The sequence below is a fragment of the Myxocyprinus asiaticus genome, chromosome 38 (genome assembly GCF_019703515.2).
Source record: "Myxocyprinus asiaticus isolate MX2 ecotype Aquarium Trade chromosome 38, UBuf_Myxa_2, whole genome shotgun sequence".
Classification (NCBI taxonomy): domain Eukaryota; kingdom Metazoa; phylum Chordata; class Actinopteri; order Cypriniformes; family Catostomidae; genus Myxocyprinus; species Myxocyprinus asiaticus.
Window position 1 is genome coordinate 16,340,610 of NC_059381.1, and position 14,079 is coordinate 16,354,688.

General features: G+C 36.6%; 1 protein-coding gene across 1 annotated transcript in view; it reads left to right on the plus strand.

The window, feature by feature from the left end:
- The first annotated feature begins 336 nt into the window (after positions 1–336).
- Positions 337–14,079, plus strand: part of LOC127429220 (ephrin-A5-like) — a 69,302-nt gene continuing 55,559 nt past the window's right edge. The window contains exon 1 of the mRNA XM_051678108.1: positions 337–1,278. Coding sequence (XP_051534068.1) covers positions 1,154–1,278 — 125 coding nt within the window. The 5' untranslated portion in view covers positions 337–1,153. The remainder of the gene's footprint in view (positions 1,279–14,079) is intronic.

The following is a 14,079-nucleotide window of genomic DNA, read 5'->3' on the forward strand; positions in this document are numbered from 1 at the left end:
CTAGAAGTACAAACGCACTTGATACAATATCAGTTGGCTCGCAATATTTCTAGAAATGTTATAAATACTCGTAGGTATTTTAAGGACGCAGAAATCATTCAAGGGACCTTGGCCCTGGGAATTTATTCTGTCTTGAGAATTAACCCACCGTACAAAAAAAAAAAAAAAAAAAGCTGGACCTTTGGAGGCGGGTTGTGGTTTTAGTAACCAAGACGCCCATCGTTCAAAATGCAATCCAATGAGAGAGAGAGAGAGAGAGAGAGAGAGAGAGAGAGAGAGAGAGAGAGAGAGAGAGAGAGAGAGAGAGAGAGAGAGAGAGAGAGAGCATGGCTCATTCACTCTAACCAACTCTACTGCCCGGAACGTTACTGTTGTGGACTGTCTCACCATTTAATCGTGAATACAACAGAACATACTAATTTAGACTTGAGGCGTTTGTTTGTTTGTTTGTATTCATCGCAGTTCGTTCTCAAAGGTAGTTTGGTAATAGTCGGCTCACTCAACCCTGACATTCTGGAGACTACGCAACAGGACAGCGTCTATATTCTGTTTATAAACGTCAAAGTCTGACTATTCGAACAGAGCGCACGTCTTCGTTCACATGTTGGAGAATGATGTGCCAATGGACATTCGCTGTTGTTTTGATTAACTCAAACTAACTACAGTTACCGGCTCTTAAACCTTGCTGTTCTGCGCTGAGAATCTGTCGGGTTGTGGAATGGGAAGTGAAAAAACATTCAAGGACCTGAAATTGTCTACATATTATATTTATTATTTTCTGCTGTAAAATAACTCTTTCTGGCTGTGCGATAAATCGCGAGAGAGGATGCGCTTGAGATGAATGCATTCTCGGAATGGACTATTGACAGACAGTGAACATATTAACCTGCCCCTGTCATTCTTAGATTTTTATCTTAGTCTGTTTCTTATCATTTACAAGTAACTGTGACACTCTGAAGGACTTTATCAATCCTTGCTTTGCGGCTGAATAGAACTGTCGTCACCTTTTTGTAGAGTAAAAGACGCATAATTTAAGTAGCTGTTTAAAGAGAATACATTTCACACGTGGGGATATTCAACAAAAACTGACGTGAAGAACCTTTCGGCCTGATCAGTCGCAGTTCTCAATCACTCAGAACTGAAACTTTCAGAAATGCCGCAGGTGGAAATGTTTTATTTGGTGTTTATCAGCCTGTGGATGTCTGTGTTGGGCCTGGATCCGGCATCTAAGGTTGTGGCGGATCGCTATGCTGTCTACTGGAACCGAACAAACCCAAGGTGAGTTTACTTTAGCAGTGAACATGGTTACACCAGTGGTTTTACTTGTTCCTAGTCTGTCATTAAGCAGCCCTCTTTTACGATCAGGAAAGCGCAATTGTGCGTAGAATACCGAGCGAGCGAACCGAACGGTTCCGAACCGAACAGGCTCCTCAAGCCTTCCGAATCCTTTGAATAAGTTTCATTGCTGTATCATCAGCCTCAACAAACACGTATTGTAAGCACGAAACTTCTTATAGAATGCACGCCGCGCACATCTATAGTGCGATGGACACACTTGACAGCGTTATTTCACAGTGTATTCGCAAAACTCAATGCTTGTGATAAAGAAATTACCACAGTGGCAAGAAACAGCGCTCGGAACTTTAAAAAGAAATGAGGCGCAAATAGTTATCAAATTATCTCTCTGCATTTGCTATCATAGAGTTATTTAGCACAAAGCTAAAAATGTGCTTTCTGGTGTATCTGACTGTTAACGAATATATATATATATACTGTATGTGTATGTATGTATGTATGTATATATGTGTATATATATATATATATATATATATATATATATATATATATATATATATATATATATGTATGTATGTATGTATATATGTATGTATATATGTATGTATTCACACTACCGGTCAAAAGTTTTGAAACACTTGACTGAAATGTTTCTCATGATCTTAAAAATCTTTTGATCTGAAGGTGTATGCTTAAATGTTTGAAATTAGTTTTGTAGACAAAAATATAATTGTGCCACCATATTAATTTATTTTAAAAAATTATATTTTATAATAAAATAATAATAATAATAATAATAAAGAAAAGCAGCCAATAAGTGCCCAGTATAGATGGGAACTCCTTCAATACTGTTTAAAAAGCATCCCAGGGTGATACCTCAAGAAGTTGGTTGTGAAAATGTCAAGAGTACGTGTCTAGGCAAAAGGTGACTACTTTGAAGATGCTAAAATATAACACAGTTTTGATTTATTTTGGATTTTTTTAGTCACAACATAATTCCCATAGTTCCATTTATGATATTCCATAGTTTTGATGACTTTATTATTATTCTAAAATGTGAAGAAAAAAAATATATAATAAAGAATGAGTAAGTGTTTCAAATCTTTTGACCGGTAGTGTGTGTGTGTGTGTGTATATATATATATATATATATATATATATATATATATATATTTGTATGTGTGTAAATAAAGATTAATTTAGGCATGATTTAGCTGAGAAGATTTTCTTTTTTGGGAGTTAGACAAGCTCTTAAAAGTAAAAAGTCATTATCTGTGCAATTCAGACCCCACCAGCTTGTCCTAGACATTGCCCTTCAGAAACAACATTAGAAATACAGTAAATATAATTGTTTTTAGCGCTGAGGCATTTTATAAATCCACGCATTTTATAAATGCCTCAGAAGGAATAGGGAATTGACATAGAATTGTACTCCTTTAAAATTATGGAAGACAATTACTAAAAACAATTAGAAACTAAAGAACTTTGTCTGCGCATATTCATTATGAGGCATTCATAAAATGTGATGCTGAAAATGTTTCAGAGCTAGTGACCATTTTAATTATGTTTTTTAGAAACTTTGTACTAAGTTAATACAATGTTCCTGGGCAATGAATAGTGCTATTCTGGCTGAATTTGAGCTAAAGAATAAGTTGGTTTAATGTCTGTAAATATTTAGGGTGTGTAATGTAACAGCTGGAGTATTTTCGGATAAACAGTTATTATTCTTAATATATATACACCGATCAGCCACAACATTAAAACCACCTGAAACGTGAAAATCCCAGGAGATCAGTAGTTACAGAAATACTCAAACCAGCCAGTCTGGCACCAATAATCATCCATGCGATTATTTAATCAGCCAATCGTGTGGCAGCAGTGCAGTGCATAAAATCATGCTGGTACGGGTCAGGAGCTTCAGTTAATGTTCGCATCAACCACCAGAATGGGGAAAAAATGTGATCTCAGTAATTTGGACTGTGGCATGATTGTTGGTGCCAGATGGGCTGGTTTGAATATTTCTGTAACTGCTGATCTCCTGGGATTTTCACACACAACAGTCTCTAGAATTTGCTCAGAATAGAGCCAAAAACAAAAAACATCCAGTCAGTGGCAGTTCTGCGGACAGAAATGCCTAGTTGATGAGAGAGGTCAACAGAGAATGGCCAGACTGGTTCGAACTGACAAAGTCTATGGTAACTCAGATAACCGCTCTGTACAATTGTGGTGAGAAGAATCTCAGAATGCTATTCTGAGATGCAGGTTGGTGCTGTTTTGGCAGCACGAGGGGGACCTACACAATATTAGGCAGGTGGTTTTAATGTTGTGGCTGATCGGTGTATATATAAGAATAATACGCTAACAACTTCATAACAGTTAACCCATTTATAAGAAGAACCATCATCATATTTAGACGGATGATTTGTATCCTAATATCAGGCTCACTGTATCCCACGCTTTGCTGGAACTCCAGAGTTGCCTGTCAGCTCATCCCCATTCTCAGTTGTCCCTCTTCAGTTGCCATGGGGCTTTCTCTCTGCCCTGCACCCCAACCCCATGCTGGGTTTACACAATGGGTCAAACCCATAGAAGCATTTCAGGAGTGGCTGATGCCCTGTTGGGTGCATGCTTATGAGAGACAAACGCATGCAGGGGTCACACGTTCAGTGATAACAGCCCAAGGCTGTGGTTAACCATCATCGGACAGTATTGAGCCCTGGTTAGGGTGAATCTGAGGGCGAGCCCTGCCTCTATAGCTTGGCAGAGAGTGTGTTTGTGCAATCGTGAATATGTGTATGTGTGTGATAGAGGCTCCCTGCCTAGGTTTTGTCTGGGCAAAATGAGGCCCCTCTAGCAAATAAATGAGTTAGTCCAAATGAGTATCTCTCATTCACATTCATGCACTCACCCAATGGCCTAATTCAAATCGGGCATTGCTGTATAATGTAGCAGCACTCTTTATCTGGACCTTGGGGCCTTGAATCTAGCAATGTGTCAGTCATAAACCCCAAAACAACTTACCTCCTTGGCAGCTTACATTACTGCAGATCAGGATGTTTTTGTGCATCGATCTGTTGAGATCAGGGTGTTTACTCAGTTGAAACCTTAATTTAGAACTGTGCATTTTTTGAGCACTAGAAAAATCAATTGTTTAGTTGTTTAGCATTTTACATAGGCGGTACTAATATCGGTTCGATCAGTTCATTCTGTTGTTTTAAATAGCTGCATCTTCCTCTCTTAATATCGCTCATTAACATGCCTAAATTACGAACATTAGAGACAGCTGTGCAAAAGTTCAACTTCAAGATTTAGAAATATTCATGACTCAGTGGCAGAAAGATTGCATACATTAGAGCTTTAATTGAAGTTCTAAATAGCTTAGTGACAAATGCCTATTTTTAATAACAAGAAACAATTGTTTATTAATTTTTTTCTCTAATTGTGCAGCAGAATTATCTCTTAATCGTTTTTCGCAAGCATAGGAGTTGCACTTTAGAGCAGCGATGAGCATACTGAGTGATTGCGAGTATTTTCACATGAGCGAGTACGGCAGTGTCTATAGAGATTCTTTAGAGGATTTAGGGGGAATGGTTCTTTAGTTTTTGGCCTGAGATTTGCAGTGCACCCATTCAAATGTAAGCCTCTGTCTTGCTCTACATATGGTGGTCTTACAAGCTTCACTGGGTTTTGGGGCTTTTTTTTTTTTTTCAAATGTGGACTACGCCACTTGCAATTACAAATTCAATTCAAGTTGGCGCATTTTCTCTGAAGTTTCCCAGCTCAGTCTCAGATTAGTCATTTCTTGGTTTGAGACGTGTTCTTTCTGAGGAATTATACTGGATTGGCATGAGATAGAAAACTTATTTTTTCCTTTTCCGTATATCCTTCTTTTTTCGTTGTTTGTTACTCTGTGTTTTTCTGTGCAAGTGAAGATTTCAAGTAATCCAGATATACTATGTACATTAATTACAAATGTACTCATTTTTCATTATTATTTAGCTATTGTTACTGGAATTTGTTTTAAACTAAAATAGTCTTGTGTTGAAAATGAAACCTGTTTATTTGTTGTTGATAGGTTGGATCAGCCAGGAATCAGTATTGAATTCCTCCCATAATCTTATGGGTGTTTGTGTATGTGGTGCTATGGAAGCTGATACTGCTGTCCATTAAAGAGGTCTGTCGAATGGACCTAACAACTGGGGAGAGGGATTTCAGCATTCTGACGGAGTCATTTCAGAGTCCTGTTTTAATCACTGATAATGCCTTTCAAATATCAAATGGCACTTTTTCCAACAGTTTTTGAAGCTTTCTCAGTCAGGTGTTGTAGTGAATAGTAACCGTGGTTTCTTTAGATTTGAAATGTTGTTTCTTTAGCCATTTTTTTAATATTTCACAGTTAAACAATTTCTCAGTTGTCCTTCTCGGCTCATCTCTTCCCTACATAAATGGGAAATGTCATGGACCCTCTGTAAAGCCTTCTCTTTTTCACCTCCAGCTTGGGAGCACCGGGCAATATGACCTCAAATGGTTTCTTTTTTGTGCTGGCTCAATTTTAATCCCCACTTTAAAAACAAAGCCCATGGTTTGCGGTTTGTGGCCAGTTGATATTGTGATAGCTGTTCAGTGGTATTGTGTGGTGTTCAGTTTGTATTGTTCTGTGTGTTTACCCTCCTTTTCCCTCACTGGCACTCCTGGCCTCCTACTGCTCGGTTCTGCTTGGATTTTAAATGTCTGGAAGAAAAAATAATGTCCAAATATTGACTGGTCTGAGGACCTCGGTCTTCTCCCAACAAGTACCCAGCCCACGTGAAAGGGTGCCATTGTTCCTTTATTAGTGGACCCTTGCCAGTATTTAAAAAATTTAGGCTTTTACACAGAGGAAGAGCATACAGCAAGGCTTCTATAAAGAAATATGGACAGGCGCAACAGAGAGGCAAGACCCATATTTGGATATGGTAGACTCTTGACTAAAGAATAAAAAGAGTTACAGATGGGAACCACAGGCCTCTCGGTTCGACCCCCACAATAATATCCCATCCTGATTAACTCTCTAGGGCTGTGTGACGGTCTGCTGGCACTCTCAAAAGACTTGGGGTATCAGAGAAACATTCCAGCTGAAAGAAAGTTCTCCTGTTGGGAAACTAGAACATCCTGCTGTTTGATGACCCTTAGCACACAGAGTGGTGCCTGGCCCTGTCCCTCTAACCCCGTTCAGCATACTGCTGATACTAGGGATGTGCAAAGCTACATATTTTCAAATAGACTTGATGGTGGGTTGCCTTGAATGATGTCTTTAGGAAGATCTGAATAATTAAACTGGTTTTGGGTTCAACTGGTCCAAAAAGAATGCATGTAGGGAGAGTTAACATAAGATGTTTTCTTGCATTCAAAAACAACTGGATGGAGCGCAACGGGGGTCTCATGACACGTTTCTTAAAGATATTTTAAACTTTTCCAAGATGGTTTTACTTGGCTAACTGTCTAACAGCTAATGCACAGCATGCTCATGCTTATTAAATTACAGCCACTAAAAATCTAAAAACTAAAACTATACGAAGAACTAGCCAATTGTTGAACAACTAGTCGACATTCGTGACCCATTCCTGACCGATATGCTACTAAATTGTCATGATTGTGTCCCACAGGACACAGAGAGATTTCTGGGCATGTGTGTTCTTTTAAATGAAAGTTTGCCCATCCTTTGTACATTTTACGTTTTTACACTTGAGTCATCACAGTGATCTCTCATCCTTTCTGAACTTTTAGCTGATAACTGATGCATTTTGGGTCTCAATGTTTGAGCTGCTCATACTTTGTGTGCTTTTTTAGTGGTGAAATATCTTGGCCGGGGTCTTTGAAGTCCTGACTGAAGGTATTAACAGTGAGGCACTAAAGGGCTTAGGAGGTCATCGGCCCATTGTGTAGAGATACAAAACACTTCCTCTGAAACCCTTCACCCCTCTGTGTCTCCCTCAGAGAGCCACGACCTCAACAACTATTCATATTAATCAGCTTCAGACCTTAATGACCTGATTAAGCTCCTGAAAGGACCCTAAAGTTTACTAAGCCCCCTTGATAAGAATTGGAGGAAAATGTAGCATGCGGTAATGACTGCTTTGCACATTCTTTTGCCGAGAAAGCGCAGAGCAGTTTGCTCTTTGTGCCCTTCATTACGTCACATTTAATCGCAATGAGAAATAATGAAGGAAGCACTTGTTCGACAGGCTAAGCTAATAAAAATGGACTGACATTGCAAGAGTTAGTATGAAATTAAAAAGATGGAAATTGAGAGAAAGTTTCAAAGCTTGCAAAAATTGTCTAGCATATTTGAACTTGATCAGAAACCTTAAAACAACTTTAACTTGCACAACTGTGGGAATTGTGGGCCAAAGTATACTTTAATCATTATTTCTCATACTGAAAAAAATCTTTGCTGCTGCCTTCCATGAAATATTTCATCCATTCAAGGTATTAAAATTTAAATATTGGATGATGAATATATTTTGTGCTGTGTTGAAGGACATCTTTTAGTTTTGCCACCAAGCTGCATTGTTGTGAACATATTGCAGTTTAAGCTGATTCTTAATTAAATTTTGCAGAGAAAAAAATACAAAGTGACACTTTCATTTTACATTTTTGAACAAAAAATAAAACAGTAACAAAACATCCAGGAATAATGCAATACAGTATTTTTTAATAGTTAATTCCCAGTATACCCAATAATAAATTAAAACAGAGATACTTTAATCAGGCTGGTAATTGCTTAAAAATTTCCAGCATTTTAAACACAAGGGTAATGTTTGTTTTGTTTTTTGATGATAAAGTTTTTTCACATTTTTTTTACTCTTTTCAAGGAGAAAAACAAATGAATGTCAAAATAACTTTTCTAGTTCCAGCCTGAAACTAAAAAAAAAAATTGCTGGGAATCTAGCTTTTCTTTCCATGTACCTGGTATGAGATTGAGGAACAGTTAATTGTAGATTATCGGTCTGCGATAAGAGGTAGAGCATTTCCTTGTAACAAATTTGAAAATGCTTTGAGAATTGGGACCCATAAAATATTAATTGCTGTTTGCGATCTCAGAGTCAAGTCTGGCTAACAAACCTTCTTCACACGCAATGTGGAGAAAATGAGGTCAAGATGACCACTGTTGCAATCCTGAGGGCAACATTGTGCTACATCCCAGTGGATGGCATCTTTTCATAGACTGACATTGGTTACACTTTATTGTAATGTGTCCTTGTTACAGTGTAATTTCGGAAGTAATTTCTGATTATTACTAATTAACAACATATACTTACTATAGGGTTAGGGTAAGGGTTTGATTTAGGGTTAGTTGCTTGTAATTACGCATAATTGACTGATATTACTATAGTAATTTTTTTTTTTTTTTTTGGTATTGTAATGGTCACAGCAAGTTATCAAATTACATTCAGTATACACTTCACTGATTAAATGACACGTTTTTATTATATTTGTCATTATCTGTGAGTTAGTTGCTCTTCCTTCTTTGTCTAGAGACATATGAGTATTAGATTTGGTCTTGAGACGGTATGAGTATGTACGAGGCCATTTTCAAACCTCCTTCCATTTTGTGTTTTGAACAAAACAGCTGTGGGTTTGGGAGTAAGCTACACTTAGTAGGGTTTGTCAGCACATCAAGGGGTTGCAACTGCTTTCCTTTCAGACTGTATTTAATTTAAAATGACAAATCTTGCTAGCAATCAATGAAAAATAACTATTAGTCGAATTCCACCCAAAATTTAAGTTTAAGATGATTGATTTCTAGCATTTTCACACTGGTACCTTGATCCATCTAATTCCAAGCCAAGCAAATGAACTAGTCATAAAACCTTTTAAATTACATGACACCAAAGGATTTTACTGGATATATGCCAAGAAGAGACATCATAAACTATACTTGTGCTGCGGCAGTACAACCATGCCAATCCTCTGTGCGCTGGTGCCCTGGCACTAGTATCACTGGTAGGGGGGAACATGCTAACAGACGGTGGAATCATGGAAGCTTCCACTCCTCTTTTATGTATCTGCTGCGGCTAGGCCTCAGTTATTCTTGTGCATAATTGATGGAAAAGTTAGAATAGCAGAAGTAATGCGATGAGAGGGTGCAGTGAAGCATCAAGACGGACAAGCGCAGTGCTGGCAGCCGGGAGTGGTATCGCGTGCGAAGGGCAGCAAACATTGCTGGGGATGAGAGGGCATCTGGAGTAACAGGTCATCATTTAGAAGCAGGACAAAGTGTCAGCCCCTAGTCAATCAAGCACTGGTCAAACTGAGAGTGAGCTGTTCGCCAAAGACCAGTTGCTAAAAACAAAACTTGTGTGATTTTTGTTTAGTGAGAAACAGCTGGGTCCAAAAGTCTGAGGCTACATTGAAAATCAGGGATTCAAAATCTAATTTAAACCTGGAAATAAACAAAGTTGGTTTTTGGAAAATTTAGAAACCAAAGAAACATTATGAAAGCAAAGAACCATTATGCTGTGAAATTAAGAAGAAATGTTTGAGATTCGACAGTATTTCTAGGTCACTATGTTAGCAATATTTTTACATGGACCATATTAACTCCTTTGCACAAAGTTCTGATATCCTTGATTCCACTGAAGCACACAAGATGCTCTTTGGAACATTCTCAAATCATGCTGGAATAACATGGATCATCAGGTTTTGTACAGTCTATGCCACCTTGCATGCATGCTGTAATTAAAGCAAAAGAGGGACATTAGAAATACCCCCAAATTTTGATATTCATGTTAATTTTTCAATTGAAATTTTTACTCAGATTGCTAATAAAAGAAATTAAGAAAGAAATATTTTCACCTTATGGTCTCAAACTTTTAGTGCTTTACTGTACATATACTGCTCTACTTAATATTCTGACATGTATTGCAATCAAAATACCATATTGAATATGCACATGGGTGTGCTTCATTGTCAGGAATTCTTGGAACTGTCGTGTGTTTCAGTGAAACTTAAGACAGGGCAGCAGCCCCTGTGACAAGTTGCGTGTCACACCTTGAGCAGTCACTACAAAGAGGTGCTAATGGGCAAACATCTCTCCTTTTTGTAATAGACAATGAGCTGCAAACCAGTTTCACCCTGTTTCAAAGAAGCCCAGTGACCACTCACAGATTGAGCAGGAAATTAAGGTATCTTCCCCTCAGGCTCTCTCTGAATCATTGGAGCACTGATCGTGAAGCACTAGTTAACTGAAACCAAACTTGGTCCTTCCAGTTTGATGACTCTGACTATAAGAAATGATGTAAAGCAAAACATTGGGACAGGAGGAAACTTCATGAATTTTCACATTTTAGTTGTCTGAATCCCTAAAGCATATTGCTTTCTGTTAAACTGTATTTGTTGCACTGTGTCTAGCCTTTTTTAGCACAAGAATGTTATCGATCTGAAGACATCGTATTACAGTGAGGATAAAAAAATTGAATTGAAATCAGATGTGTTTCTGATTTGTTTATACATTTCTCTCGGCTGCATGAAGATATTAATTTGCTTTCTCACGTCAATAGCTTTATGAATTTTATGAATGCATTAACGTGACCAGCTGGATATTACCTAATGCAAACAGATGGTAACAATCGTGACATTTAAACATTTGGGTAGGACTTGTGTGTATTTTTGTCACATTGTTCTAACTGCTTGAGGTTAGCTTTAATGTTAACATCCTATCAGCCAAGTCGGCAAACTGCTGTTCTCTACTAATGCAGCATCTAGTCAACAAATTAATTACTTTATAATGATATGAGAAAGTGTACTGTAGTGTACAGTATACATGCCTTTCGTTGTTGATGTTTAAAATCCGCATCTGAAGGGTTGTGCTCCATGCAGAATGTAGTCTCACGTGTCAAAACAAACACCACAAAGCATCAGTGAAGTGATAGTTTTTATTGCGCCTCTACATCCGCTCTCATACTGTATAACAACAGCGGACCCTTCCCAGCCGCTCTAGCACTGGACGCAACTGGGAAAAACTATCGGTGTGGATTTTTTCGATAACCGATAGTTCCAGAAATCTGTTATCAGTGCAAATTAATTGGCAAAACCGATATATCGGTCGACCTATAAAGAGTATTACTACTGCATATTAATTTCTATTATATTAGAAATCACCTTACTTTGGTGTTTGCTAATGTTTTTGGGTAGTTGACATAAAAAAACTTTTGGGAATGTTGACATACTATATCTATTTTACTTTTACTTTTAAAGCATTTTGATATATATATATATATATATATATATATATATATATATATATATATATATATATATATATATATATATATATATATATATATATACACACACACACACTACCGGTCAAAAGTTTTGAAACACTGACTCATTCTTTATTTTAATTTTGTTTTACATTTTAAAATAATAGTGAAGTCATCAAAACTATGGAATAATATAAATGGAACTATGGGAATTATGTTGTGACTAAACAAAATCCAAAATAAATCAAAACTGTGTTATATTTTAGCATCTTCTAAGTAGTCACCCTTTGCCTAGAATTTGCAGACATGTACTCTTGACATTTTCTCAACCAAATTCTTGAGGTATCATCCTGGGATGCTTTTAAAACAGTACTGAAGGAGTTCCCACCTAAGTTGGGCACTTATTGGCTGCTTTTCTTTATTATTTGGTCCAAGTCATCAATTTCAAAAACTTTTTTTTTTAATTAAATTTTAGTTTTATAAAGAAATAAATTAATATGTTGGCACAATTATATTTTTGTCTACAAAACTAATTTCAAACATTTAAGCATACACCTTTAGATCAAAAGATTTTTAAGATCATGAGAAACATTTTAGTCAAGTGTTTCAAAACTTTTGACCGGTAGTGTGTATTTTTCCATTATACAACGTAAGTTCATACAAATTTTAACCTACTAAATGTGTCAACTGGCTTTAATTTTTTAATGGTTGATAACATACAGTAAATTAATAAATAATGTATATTGTTTTCTTTTTCTTCTTCATGAAATTCAATAAATTAAACCGTATGGTCCACAGTCATTAATGCAATAAATTAAAAACTTAATTCCATGCACAGGCTCCATTAGAAATATCCAAAAACGATCAAATTTTCAAGGAGAATTTTGTGCAACCACAAGACATGAACAGAAATATGGTCCCGCTGTAACTCAAAGAAACCATCTGTCTTGGACATAAATATTATTGCGATGCCATAAAGGCGTCCGATGGAAACATAAGCACTGAATGTGCTCAGAAAACAAATAATTTTTTTTTATGGCTGTACCTACAGCCCTCTGGGCATTTCTGCTCCCATGAAATGACACAAAGAAAGTCCTTCAAATCATCACCTTCTAATGTTCTCAAACCAGCACTCTGTCATTTGCAGCAATTTATTCTTTTAATTATTACTGAATTAAATTAATTACCCATAACAAAAGTGATAAGATCGATAGTAAATAATATTAGTATTTTTATACATATGGTACATATTGTAGATTTCATGTGGATTTCATAACATACATCATATGTCATATGTCATTTATTTTTCATAGCTATACAAATTTTATGGAACCATAATAAAATGTTTGATACCTTGAATCCAACCTCTCAGGAGCGAATTAAAATAAAAAAAAGTACTTAATGTGATTTAGGAGAAAAAGTGTTTAACTTCTTTTCCATGTTCAGTTTAATTTCTTTTTCTTTTTCTTTTCCTCGTGGTTTTATATACTTATTTTATTTCACCAAAATGTCAAAATTAGTGTCAGATAGTTGTGGAAATATTATTTTCTGAAATTATAGACATTTGCATTTTTTTTTACATAAATAATTGGATCAATAACTTTCAACCCTAATTCTGAAAAAGTTGGGACAGTATGAAAAATGCTAATAAAAACAAAAAGGAGTGATTTGTAAATTATATTCACCCTTTGCTAAATTGAAAGCACTACAGCTAAACATTATATGATGTTTTACCTTGTGAATTTAATTAAAAAAAAATTTTTTATTTTTTTTTATGTACAGTCATTTCAAATCCGATGATTGCAACACACTCCAAAAAAGTTGGGACAGTCGAGAGTTTACCGCTGTGAAACATCACCATTTCTTCTAATAACACTTATTAAGCATTTGGGCACTGAAGACACAAGTTTGTTCAGTTTAAAAAGTGGAACTTTCCCCCATTCATCCATTATGCAGGTCTTCAGCTGCACAATTGTACGGGGTCTTCGTTGCCGTATTGTGCGCTTCATAATGCACCACACATTCTCCATTGGAGATGGTCAAGACTGCAGGCAGACCAATCTAGCACCCGCACTCTCTGCTTGTTCGGCCAGTATGTGGTTTGAAGTTGTCCTGCTGAAAATTCCAGGACGTCCCTAGTAAAGTCTTAACTTGCATCTGTGGATGCAGTGTCAAATGGTATTGACTAACAAAGGTTTACTAAAGTAATCCCAAGACCATGTTCATGATATCCATTACAGATGAATGATCTTTTTTAAGACAGTGATGTCTGAGGGATCAGAGATCATGTGCATTCAGAAGTGGTTTTCGTCTTGCCCTTTACACACAAAGATTTGACCATATTCCTTGAATCTTTTAACTATATTTTGCACTGTAGAGGGTGAAATGCACAAAATCCTTCCAATTTGTCTTTGGGGAACATTGTTCTCAAAGTGCTGGATTATTTGCTGAAGCATCTATTGGCAAATTGACAAGTCTCGAATGATTGTTGCTCTTGAAGGACTAGGCTGTTTTTGGAGGCTCCTTATATACTATG